The sequence below is a fragment of the Eleutherodactylus coqui genome, chromosome 2, assembly GCF_035609145.1.
Source record: "Eleutherodactylus coqui strain aEleCoq1 chromosome 2, aEleCoq1.hap1, whole genome shotgun sequence".
Lineage (NCBI taxonomy): Eukaryota > Metazoa > Chordata > Amphibia > Anura > Eleutherodactylidae > Eleutherodactylus > Eleutherodactylus coqui.
The window spans coordinates 319,408,182-319,420,943 of record NC_089838.1 but is presented as its reverse complement, the minus strand read 5'-3'; the positions used below and the strand labels follow the sequence as shown (position 1 = coordinate 319,420,943).

At 48.2% G+C, this 12,762-nt stretch overlaps 1 protein-coding gene across 1 annotated transcript in view; it reads right to left on the bottom strand.

The window, feature by feature from the left end:
* LOC136612970 (venom factor-like) overlaps window positions 1-12,377 on the bottom strand; it is a 194,473-nt gene extending 182,096 nt beyond the window's left edge. The window contains exon 1 of the mRNA XM_066593745.1: window positions 12,261-12,377. Within this exon, the coding sequence (XP_066449842.1) occupies window positions 12,261-12,343 (83 nt within the window). The 5' untranslated portion in view covers window positions 12,344-12,377. The remainder of the gene's footprint in view (window positions 1-12,260) is intronic.
* Between the last annotated feature and the right edge of the window lie 385 nt (window positions 12,378-12,762).

Sequence of the window (12,762 nt, the reverse complement as noted above, 5' to 3'; positions counted from 1 at the left end):
TTAGCAATGCATACCTTAGCTAAGCACCACACTACCTCCAACAAAGCACAATCACTGCCTGCATGACACTCCGATGCCACTTCTCCTGGGTTACATGCTGCCCAACCCCCCCGCACGACCCAGTGTCCACAGCGCACACCAAAGTGTCCCTGCGCAGCCTTCAGCTGCCCTCATGCCACACCACCCTCATGTCTATTTATAAGTGCGTCTGCCATGAGGAGGAACCGCAGGCACACACTGCAGAGGGTTGGCACGGCTAGGCAGCGACCCTCTTTAAAAGGGGCGGGGCGATAGCCCACAATGCTGTACAGAAGCAATGAGAAATATAATCCTGTGCCACCTCCATCAGGAGCTGCACACGTGGGCATAGCAATGGGGAACCTATGTGCCACACACTATTCATTCTGTCAAGGTGTCTGCATGCCCCAGTCAGACCGGGCTTTTTAATTCATAGACACAGGCAGGTACAACTCCCTATTGTGAAGTCCCTGTGGACCGACAGCATGGGTGGCTCCCTTGAACCCACCGGCGGTACATAAAAATATCCCATTGCAGTGCCCATCACAGCTGAGGTAGTAATGTCATGTTTAATGCAGGTGGGCTTCGGCCCACACTGCATGCCCCAGTCAGACTGGGGTTCCTTAGAAGTGGAAACCAGATGCATTTACAACTCCCTGTGGACCCACAGCATGGGTGGGTGCCAGGAAGCCACCGGCGGTACATAAATATATCCCATTGCATTGCCCAACACAGCTGAGGTAGTAATGTCGTGCTTAATGCAGGTGGGCTTCGGCCCACACTGCATGCCCCAGTCTGACTGGGGTTCTTTAGAAGTGGAAACAGATGCATTTATAATTCCCTGTGGACCCACAGCATGGGTGGCTCCCTGGAACCCACCGGCGGTACATAAAAATATCCCATTGCAGTGCCCATCACAGCTGAGGTAGTAATGTCATGTTTAATGCAGGTGGGCTTCGGCCCACACTGCATGCCCCAGTCAGACTGGGGTTCTTTAGAAGTGGAAACAGATGCATTTATAATTCCCTGTGGACCCACAGCATGAGTGGGTGCCAGGAAGCCACCGGCGGTACATAAATATATCCCATTGCATTGCCCAACACAGCTGAGGTAGTAATGTCGTGCTTAATGCAGGTGGGCTTCGGCCCACACTGCATGCCCCAGTCTGACTGGGGTTCTTTAGAAGTGGAAACAGATGCATTTATAATTCCCTGTGGACCCACAGCATGGGTGGCTCCCTGGAACCCACCGGCGGTACATAAAAATATCCCATTGCAGTGCCAATCACAGCTGAGGTAGTAATGTCATGTTTAATGCAGGTGGGCTTCGGCCCACACTGCATGCCCCAGTCAGACTGGGGTTCTTTAGAAGTGGAAACAGATGCATTTATAATTCCCTGTGGACCCACAGCATGGGTGGGTGCCAGGAAGCCACCGGGGGTACATAAATATATCCCATTGCATTGCCCAACACAGCTGAGGTAGTAATGTCGTGCTTAATGCAGGTGGGCTTCGGCCCACACTGCATGCCCCAGTCTGACTGGGGTTCTTTAGAAGTGGAAACAGATGCATTTATAATTCCCTGTGGACCCACAGCATGGGTGGCTCCCTGGAACCCACCGGCGGTACATAAAAATATCCCATTGCAGTGCCCATCACAGCTGAGGTAGTAATGTCATGTTTAATGCAGGTGGGCTTCGGCCCACACTGCATGCCCCAGTCAGACTGGGGTTCTTTAGAAGTGGAAACAGATGCATTTATAATTCCCTGTGGACCCACAGCATGGGTGGGTGCCAGGAAGCCACCGGCGGTACATAAATATATCCCATTGCATTGCCCAACACAGCTGAGGTAGTAATGTCGTGCTTAATGCAGGTGGGCTTCGGCCCACACTGCATGCCCCAGTCTGACTGGGGTTCTTTAGAAGTGGAAACAGATACATTTATAATTCCCTGTGGACCCACAGCATGGGTGGCTCCCTGGAACCCACCGGCGGTACATAAAAATATCCCATTGCATTGCCCAACACAGCTGAGGTAGTAATGTCGTGCTTAATACAGGTGGGCTTCGGCCCACACTGCATGCCCCAGTCTGACTGGGGTTCTTTACAAGTGGACAGATGTAGTAACAACTCTCTGTGGACCCACAGCATGGGTGGGTGCCAGGAAGCCACCGGCGGTACATAAAAATATCCCATTGCATTGCCCATTACAGCTGAGGTAATGTCGTGCTTAATACAGGTGGGCTTCGGCCCACACTGCATGCCCCAGTCAGACTGGTAATATGTACCTTAACAGTAACCTCGTTGGTGGTAATGTGGTGGTGACTGCGGACCTGGTAGCGCGGTTTTATGTAGTTGGTTTTCGGAATGTGGCCAGGATTAAGTGGGCCGTGGCGGGGGGATGGTGGTGGTGCTCTCTTGTTGTGTCGTTAAAGGTGAAATTCTTGGACTGCCACCAGACGGACCAATGCAAAGGTATTTGCCAAGAATGTTTTCATTGTTGGAGGAGGAGGGGGATGTTTTGGAGGCACTATGTGTCCTCTACACGTGTCCGTGGTTATATGCACCTTAACAGTAACAGCGTTGGTGGGAAATGGCCTCGCCGCCATCATGTCTTTGTGAAGCCTCTGTTTCCACACCCCAGTGACATACCATTAGCAGCGGTATAGGCAGAGCCCAGAATTATTAACATTTCAGCGGTAGCATTAGGGACAGGCCCCACTAACATATCACTAGCAGCAGTATAGGGGGAGCGCAGTCTTAGTTCCATTTCAGTAATAGTAGCACTCAAGACAGGCCCCAGTAACATTCCCATTGCAGCAGTTTAGGGAGATAACAGTCTCTTTCACATTTCAGTAGCTGCAGTATAGACAAGGCCCCAGTTACATTTATGTAGCTAAAGTGTAGGCCAACCCCACACACCTTTCTGTACCATGAGTGCAGGCGAAGAACATAGAAATTACTATGATTACACTGTAGGTGAGGGCCCCAAAAAATTGGTGTACCAACAGTAGTAATGTACCTCAGAAAAAATTGGCCATGCCCAACCAAGATGGCAGGTGAAACCCATTAATCGCTTTGGTTAATGTGGCTTAAGTGGTAACTAAGCCTGGAGGCAGCCCAGTTGAACGAAAAATTGGTTCAAGTTAAAGTTTCAACGCTTTTAAGAGCATTGAAACGTATAAAAATTGTTTAGAAAAATTATATGAGTGAGCCTTGTGGCCCTAAGAAAAATTGCCCGTTCGGCGTGATTACGTGAGGTTTCAGGAGGAGGAGCAGGAGGAGGAGGAGGAATATTATACACAGATTGATGAAGCAGAAATGTCCCCGTTTTGGATGGTGAGAGAGAACGATGCTTCCATCCGCGGGTGCAGCCTACGTATTGCTTAGGTATCGCTGCTGTCCGCTGGTGGAGAAGAGAAGTCTGGGGAAATCCAGGCTTTGTTCATCTTGATGAGTGTTAGCCTGTCGGCACTGTCGGTTGACAGGCGGGTATGCTTATCTGTGATGATTCCCCCAGCCGCACTAAACACCCTCTCTGACAAGACTCTAGCCGCAGGACAAGCAAGCACCTCCAGGGCATACAGCGCGAGTTCAGGCCACATGTCCAGCTTCGACACCCAGTAGTTGTAGGTGGCAGAGGCGTCACGGAGGACGGTCGTGCGATCGGCTACGTACTCCCTCACCATCCTTTTACAGTGCTCCCGCCGACTCAGCCTTGACTGGGGAGCGGTGACACAGTCTTGCTGGGGAGCCATAAAGCTGTCCAGGGCCTTAAAGACTGTTGCACTGCCTGTGCTGTACATGCTGCTCGATCTCCGCACCTCCCCTGCTACCTGGCCCTCGGAACTGCGCCTTCTGCCACTAGCGCTGTCGGATGGGAATTTTACCATCAGCTTGTCTGCCAGGGTCCTGTGGTATAGCAACACTCTCGAACCCCTTTCCTCTTCGGGAATGAGAGTGGAAAGGTTCTCCTTATACCGTGGGTCGAGCAGTGTGTACACCCAGTAATCCGTAGTGGCCAGAATGCGTGTAACGCGAGGGTCACGAGAAAGGCATCCTAACATGAAGTCAGCCATGTGTGCCAGGGTACCTGTACGCAACACATGGCTGTCTTCACTGGGAAGATCACTTTCAGGATCCTCCTCCTCCTCCTCCTCAGGCCATACACGCTGAAAGGATGACAGGCAAGCAGCATGGGTACCGTCAGCAGTGGGCCAAGCTGTCTCTTCCCCCTCCTCCTCATCCTCCTCATGCTCCTCCTCCTACTCCTGAACGCGCTGAGATATAGACAGGAGGGTGCTCTGACTATCCAGCGACATACTGTCTTCCCCCGGCTCTGTTTCCGAGCGCAAAGCGTCTGCTTTTATGCTTTGCAGGGAACTTCTCAAGATGCATAGCAGAGGAATGGTGACGCTAATGATTGTAGCATCGCCGCTCACCACCTGGGTAGACTGCTCAAAATTTCGAAGGACCTGGCAGATGTCTGCCAACCAGGCCCACTCTTCTGAAAATAATTGAGGAGGCTGACTCCCACTGCGCCGCCCATGTTGGAGTTGGTATTCCACTATAGCTCTACGCTGCTCATAGAGCCTGGCCAACATGTGGAGCGTAGAGTTCCACCGTGTGGGCACGTCGCACAGCAGTCGGTGCACTGGCAGATTAAACCGATGTTGCAGGGTCCGCAGGGTGGCAGCGTCCGTGTGGGACTTGCGGAAATGTGTGCAGAGCCGGCGCACCTTTACGAGCAGGTCTGACAAGCGTGGGTAGCTTTTCAGAAAGCGCTGAACCACCAAATTAAAGACGTGGGCCAGGCATGGCACATGCGTGAGGCTGCCGAGCTGCAGAGCCGCCACCAGGTTACGGCCGTTGTCACACACGACCATGGCCGGTTGGAGGCTCAGCGGTCGGTCTGCTCTGTCAGACCCTGCAGCAGTTCGTGGGCCGTGTGCCTCTTATCTCCTAAGCTGAGTAGTTTCAGCACGGCCTGCTGACGCTTGCCCACCGCTGTGCTGCCACGCCGCGCGACACCGACTGCTGGCGACGTGCTGCTGCTGCTGACACATCTTGATTGCGAGACAGAGGTTGCGTTGGAGGAGGAGGAGGAGGAGGGTGCTTTAGTGGAGGAAGCATACACCGCCGCAGATACCACCACCGAGCTGGGGCCCGCAATTCTGGGGGTGGGTAGGACGTGAGCGGTCCCAGGCTCTGACTCTGTCCCAGCCTCCACTAAATTCACCCAATGTGCCGTCAGGGAGATGTAGTGGCCCTGCCCGCCTGTGCTTGTCCACGTGTCCGTTGTTAAGTGGACCTTGGCAGTAACCGCGTTGGTGAGGGCGCGTACAATGTTGCGGGAGACGTGGTCGTGCAGGGCTGGGACGGCATATCGGGAAAAGTAGTGGCGACTGGGAACTGAGTAGCGCGGGGCCATCATACTTTTGAAGGACTCCGTTTCCACAACCCTATACGGCAGCATCTCAAGGCTGATAAATTTGGCTATGTGGACGGTTAACGCTTGAGCGTGCGGGTGCGTGGCGGCGTACTTGCGCTTGCGCTCAAACACTTGCGCTAGCGACGGCTGGACGGTGCGGTGCGAGACATTGGTGGATTGGGCCGAAGACAGCGGAGGTGAGGGTGTGGGTGCAGGCCAGGAGACGGTAGTGCCTGTGTCCTCAGAGCGGGGTTGGATCTCAGTGGCAGGTTGGGGCACAGGGGGAGAGGCAGCGGTGCAAACTGGAGGCGGTGAACGGCCTTCGTCCCACCTTGTGGGGTGCTTGGCCATCATATGTCTGCGCATGCTGGTGGTGGTGAGGCTGTTGGTGGTGGCTCCCCGGCTGATCTTGGCGCGACAAAGGTTGCACACCACTGTTCGTCGGTCGTCAGGCGTCTCTGTGAAAAACTGCCAGACCTTAGAGCACCTTGGCCTCTGCAGGGTGGCATGGCGCGAGGGTGCGCTTTGGGAAACAGTTGGTGGATTATTCGGTCTGGCCCTGCCTCTACCCCTGGCCACCACACTGCCTTTTGCAACCTGCCCTGCTGCTGCCCTTGCCTCCCCCTCTGAAGACCTGTCCTGTGTAGGCGTTGCAAACCAGGTGGGGTCAGTCACCTCATCGTCCTGCTGCTCTTCCTCCGAATCCTCTGTGCGCTCCTCCCTCGGACTTACTGCCCTTACTACTACCTCAGTGATAGACAACTGTGTCTCATCGTCATCGTCCTCCTCACCCACTGAAAGGTCTTGAGACAGTTGGCGGAAGTCCCCAGCCTCATCCCCCGGACCCCGGGAACTTTCCAATGGTTGGGCATCAGTGACGATAAACTCCTCTGGTGGGAGAGGAACCACTGCTGCCCAATCTGAGCAGGGGCCCGAGAACAGTTCCTGGGAGTCTTCCCGCTCCTGAGCAGGTGTCATTGTAGTGGAGTGAGGAGGCTGGGAGGAAGGAGGAGCAGCAGACAGAGGATTCGGATTTGCAGCAGTGGACGGCGCAGAACTGTGGGTGGACGATAGGTTGCTCGAAGCACTTTCTGCCATCCACGACAGGACCTGCTCACACTGCTCATTTTCTAATAAAGGTCTCCCGCGTGGACCCATTAATTGGGCGATGAATATGGGGACGCCAGAAACGTGCCTCTCTCCTAATCGCGCAGCAGTCGCCTGCGATACACCTGGATCAGGAGTTCGGCCTGTGCCCACACCCTCACTTGGCCCTCCGCGTCCTCGGCCGCGTCCACGTCCTCTAGGCCTACCCCTACCCCTCAGCATGCTGTATTACCAGTGATTTGATTTCCCAGCCAGGAAATAAATTGGCGCAAGCCTGCTGTTAAACTTAGCTGGCTGCGTATGATTTTTGTTTATGTTCTCCACCCAGCACACACGTACCCAGAACGCTGAGGACTGTCAGAGGCAGGCCAAATAGAATTTTTTCCCTTTTTTTTCAAGGAAAGGCCCACTGCGTATATTCAATCAATAATAAATGTGTTGTGGTGGCCCTGCAAATGTGTCACAGAACTGCAGTGTTGCAGAGTTATTAACTACAGCAGAGCGGCGATTTCCCAGGCAGGAAATAAATTGGCGCAAGCCTGCAGGCCAAATAGAAATGTTTCCCTTTTTTTTCAAGGAAAGGCCCACTGCGTATATTCAATCAATAATAAATGTGTTGTGGTGGCCCTGCAAATGTGTCACAGAACTGCAGGGTTGCAGAGTTATTAACTACAGCAGAGCGGCGATTTCCCAGGCAGGAAATAAATTGGCGCAAGCCTGCAGGCCAAATAGAAATTTTTCCCTTTTTTTTCAAGGAAAGGCCCACTGCGTATATTCAATCAATAAAATATGTCTTCTGGCCCTGCCTACACAATTCTGTCCCTGTAGTATTACTGCAGGGCGCAATACTCTGCACGGCCGATTTGGAAAAAAAAAATGTGCACCACTGCAAAAGGCAGCCTCCACAGTACTGCACACGGTTAGATGTGGCCCTAAGAAGGACCGTTGGGGTTCTTGAAGCCTACACTAACTCCTAACACTCTCCCTGCCTAACCACCACTTCTGTCCCTGTATAATTACTGCAGGGCGCAATGCTCTGCACGGCCGATATACAAAAAAAGCCTTGAAGCCTACACTAACTCCTAACGCTCTCCCTACAGCAGCTCCGGCACCAGCAGCACTGTCCCTCAGCTATCTCACAAGGCATCTGAGGCGAGCCGCGGGAGGGGCCAACTTTTATACTCGGGTGACATCTGATCTCCCCAGCCACTCACAGCAGGGGAGTGGTATAGGGCTGGAACATCACAGGGGGAAGTTGTAATGCCTTCCCTGTCTTTCAATTGGCCAGAAAAGCGCGCTAACGTCTCAGAGAGGAAACTGAAAGTAACCCGAACATCGCGTGGTACTCGTTACGAGTAACGAGCATCCCAAACACGCTAATATTCGCCCGAGCATCAAGCTCGGACGAGTACGTTCGCTCATCTCTATTAATAATCTATTTCTCTAACTTCCCGGTGACGTACAAACTTGAAATTCAGCACGACCATTCTGTAGGTCCTAAATAGGAAAAGTAAAGGGGTTACAATTTGCTTTTTCCATGCTAAGTGCAAAATTGAGAGACCGCCTATGTTATGCAACTTCCCAATGTCGTACAAGCGTAAAATTTGGCAAAAGCACTCTTTTGGTACTAAATAGGAAAAGTAAAGGGGTCACAACTTGACTATTCAATGCTAAGTGCAAAAGTAAGTGCTCCCTATGTAATGTACCTAATCTATCTCTCTAACTTCCTGGTGTGGTACAAACCTGAAATTTGGTACAACCATTCTTTAGGTCCTACATAGAAAAAGTAAAGTGGTTGCAACTTGATCATACAATTCTAAGTGCAAAAGTAAGTGCACCCCTATGAAATGTATGTAGTCTGTTTCTCTAACTTCTTTGTGTCGTACAAACTTGAAATGTGATACAAGCATTCTATAGGCCCTAACTAGGAAAAGTAAAGGGATTGCAACTTGATTATTCAACGCAAAGGGCAAAAGTAAGTGCACCCCTTTGTAATGTACCTAATCTAATTCTCTAACTTCCCGATGTCGTACAAGCAAGAAATTTGACACAACGATTCTTTTATGTCCTAATAGGAAATGTAAAGGGGTTGCAACTTCAATATTTAATTCTAAACATAAGAATCTTTGAAAATCTGCCATAGTAACATAGTAACATAGTTCGTAAGGCCGAATTAAGACAATGTCCATCTAGTCCAGCCTGTCTATCCTCCTGTGTTGTTGATCCAGAGGAAGGCAAAAAACCTCAAGAGCAGAAGCCAATTAGCCCTTTTGGGGAAAAAAAATTTTCACGACTCCCTAATGGCAATCAGACTGTTCCCTGGATCAACCCCTAATAGTTCCTACCTGCCTGTATACCCGGATTAACAATTAACCTAAGATTTATAACCTGTAATATCCTTCCTCTCCAGAAAGACATCAAGTCCACTTTTAAACTCCTCTATGAATTTTGCCATCACCACTTCCTCAGGCAGAGAGTTCCACAGTCTAACTGCTCTTACAGTAAAAAACCCCTTTCTATGTTGGTGATGAAACCTGCTTTCCTCTAAACGTAGCGGATGCCCTCTTGTTACCGTCGTAGTCCTGGGTATAAACAGATCATGGGAGATATCCTTGTATTGTCCCCTAATGTATTTATACATAGTTATTTGTTCACCCCTTAGCCGTCTTTTTTCTAGAGTAAATAATACCAATTTGGATAGCCTCTCTGGGTATTCCAGTCCCGTCATTCCATGTATTAGTTGAATTGCTCTTCTTTGAACCCCCTCCAGTACTGTAACATCTTTCCTGAGCAACGGTGACCAGAACTGTGCGCAGTATTCCATATGGGGCCTGACTAGTGCCTTATATAATGGAAGGATAATGTTCTCGCCCTTCACCCCTATGCCTCTTTTAATGCACCCCAAGACTTTATTTGCCTTTGCAGCAGCTGACTGGCATTGGTTACTCCAGTTTAGTCTACAATCCACTAATACCCCCAGGTCTTTTTCCATATCACTTTTCCCTAGCAGTACCCCATTAAGTGTATATTGGTGACATCCGTTTTTGCTGCCCGTGTGCATAACCTTACATTTTTCAACATTGAACTTCATTTGCCATTTTTCTGTCCAAGCCCCAAGCTTATCCAGGTCCGTTTGTAGCCGTACATTGTCCTCCGTTGCATTAATTATATTGTATAATTTTGTGTCATCTGCAAATATTGATATTTTGCTGTGCAGCCCCTCTCTCAGGTCGTTGATAAATATATTGAACAGAATGGGGCCTAATACTGAACCCTGTGGCATCCCACTAGCGACTGTGGCCCAATCAGAGTATGAACCATTTATTACCACCCTCTGCTTTCTATCATTGAGCCAATTCTTTACCCAATTACACACATTTTTACCCAATCCGAGCTGTCTCATTTTGTATATTAGCCTATTATGTGGCACGGTGTCAAATGCTTTAGAGAAGTCCAGATATACGAGATCAATAGATTCTCCCAGGTCCAGCCTAGAGCTTACTTCATCGTAGAAACTGATCAGATTTGTCTGACATGAGTGACCCTTCATGAATCCATGCTGGTGAGGAGTTATTCCCTTGTTCTCCTTGAGGTACTTATCAATGGCGTCTCTCAGAATCCCCTCGAAAATTTTTCCCGTTACTGAAGTGAGACTTACTGGCCTGTAGTTACCAGGCTCACTTTTGGTCCCCTTTTTGTAAATTGGAACCACGTTGGCAATGCGCCAATCCAATGGTACAGCACCAGTCTTGATAGTGTCTAGAAATATTAGATATAGCGGCCTAGCTATCTCATCACTTAGTTCCTTTAGTATCCTTGGATGTATTCCATCTGGGCCTGGTGATTTATCGATTTTAATCTTTTTTAATAGGTTCCGCACTTTCTCTTGCGTTAGGTATGACATATTTTGTGAGGGGTTCATTTTATTCCCCTGCATCTTGTGTGGCATTTCCTTTTCGTTTGTGAATACACTTGAAAAGAAACTATTTAATAGATTTGCCTTCCCTCCATCATCTTCAATGATTTCTCCTGCATTATTTGTTAAAGGTCCATGACTTTGTTTTTGTATCACAAACCGTAAATGCTAAGGAAATGATTTGTATACTGAGGAGACTCTACCTCTATGGGTATATACTGAGGTGAACTTAATTGACCTCTGTGTATATACTGAGGAGAACCTACTTCTATGGCTATATACAAAGGTGAATATAACTGACCTCTGTGTATACACTGAGGAGAATCTACCCCCCCCTCTGTGTTTTTACTGAGGAGAATGAAACTGACCTCTGTGTGCATATACTGAGGAGAATCTACCTCACCTCTGAGTGTATATACTGAGGAGAATCTGCCTCACCTCTGTTTGTATATACTGAGGAGAATCTACCTCACCTCTGTGTGTGTATACTGAGAAGAATCTACTTCTATGGCTATATACTGAGGTGAATATAACTGACCTCTGTGTATATACTGAGGAAAATCTACCTCACCTCTATGTGTATATACTGAAGAGAATATAACTGACCTCTGTGTGCATATACTGAAAGGCTATAAAGTACATAAGGAAGTGGCTATGGACTGCAGGGATGGAGCATGCCTTTAAGGCTAAGAAGGGGCTGCAACCTGCAGTCTGGGGTTCTGTTTCAATAAAAAGGGGCGTTACCTTTAAAGGTAAAAGGTGAGGAGAGTGGGAGGGGTGGCACATTCTGCAGAGGGACATTAGTACAGTCTGAGGAGAATCTAATGCTCCTCTATGTGTACACACATTTTATTCCTCTGAAGTAACTCCAACTTCATAAAATTTTTCTGTGCGAACGGAGAAACATCTGTACCAAATTAACTCGTGCGAAGCCAAGTATATCAGCTAGTCTATCTATATATCTGTCTGTCTATTTACCTGTATTTCTCTCTCATATCTATCTATGGCTGGTATAAGTTATATACTGTATATACTGTATATAATTGCACATTTACACACAATTAAAAAAACATCAGAAACACATGTGGTTTTTAACAGTGTATGCAGTTTCTTAAAAACATTTGTGGTTTTTGAATACCTCATGCAGGTTTTTTAAATGTGTTTTTCTTTATTGCGGTTCAAAAGTACAACAAAAACATGAACACACGCTAAGGCCACTCTCACAAATGCGTTCAGAAAACACAGCTTGAAATCGTGGCATTTTTACCACAATTTCGAGTGGCGGTTTTGAACGCATGATACAGCACTTTTTAATGCACCCCATCATTGTAATGTGTGAGAAGGTGCGTTGAACAAAATGCAAAAATAAAACAGCTCTTGAAAATTGCAGTGATAGAAACACTGCATTTGAGCGCATGTCTGAGTAACCACATTAAAATCAATTGGAGCATTGTACCGCAGTTAGAACAGTGCTCGGGACACCACACTAATAACGGTACTAAGTAGTGTGTGTGTGGGAGAGGCCTAAGGGACTGTAAACTAATTTTCACGCAGTGCAGGAAATTAGTCGTGTTCGGAAAGATTATGCCAAGGGGCTAGATCATGTGTGGAAATTGGTTTTGCAGCAGTTTGCAGCACTACTTGGGTATGGGTATGGTGGTCTGAGTGGAACTTTTTCACCCAGTTCCCTGTATATGCCTGCCCTCTTCCAATAGTATATCAGTAAATATATGGCTGCTTTTTTTTATAAGATCCTAACTTCATGAGTGATAATTAAAAACTACTCACGGTTGTTGGACATAGGACCCGATGAGACAGGACAGCAGTAGAAGACACACCACCCTCTGTTCCATGATACCATTAGAGACCATGCAGTGAAGGTGAGAATTTATTAGGTAGCATTGTCCAAACAGTCCTTCAATAAAGACTTATGTGTGGGGTTTTAGTTGGCAGCTTCTATATGTCAAGAACAAAGTTCAAATTGGTTTACAGGGAAATTCACGAGTTGGCAGCGTTTCTAATGGTTTTGTGTACATAATGCAATGGTAGGTGAAATAACATGTTTGGGTAAGCACCTGTTTTCTACCAGTAGGTACGATTTACAGGAATACCAAAATTATTTACACTGCCAGTCAAAAGTGTTTGTTCATCGTGAACATTTAGGCTATTATGACGAAAGCATTCAAGAAGAATATGACTATTTGATCAAAACAAAAGCAAATATTATATTTATTCATACAGTGTAAGAAATAAAACAAAAACAGCCATTCAAGACCTTTACCACTGGGAA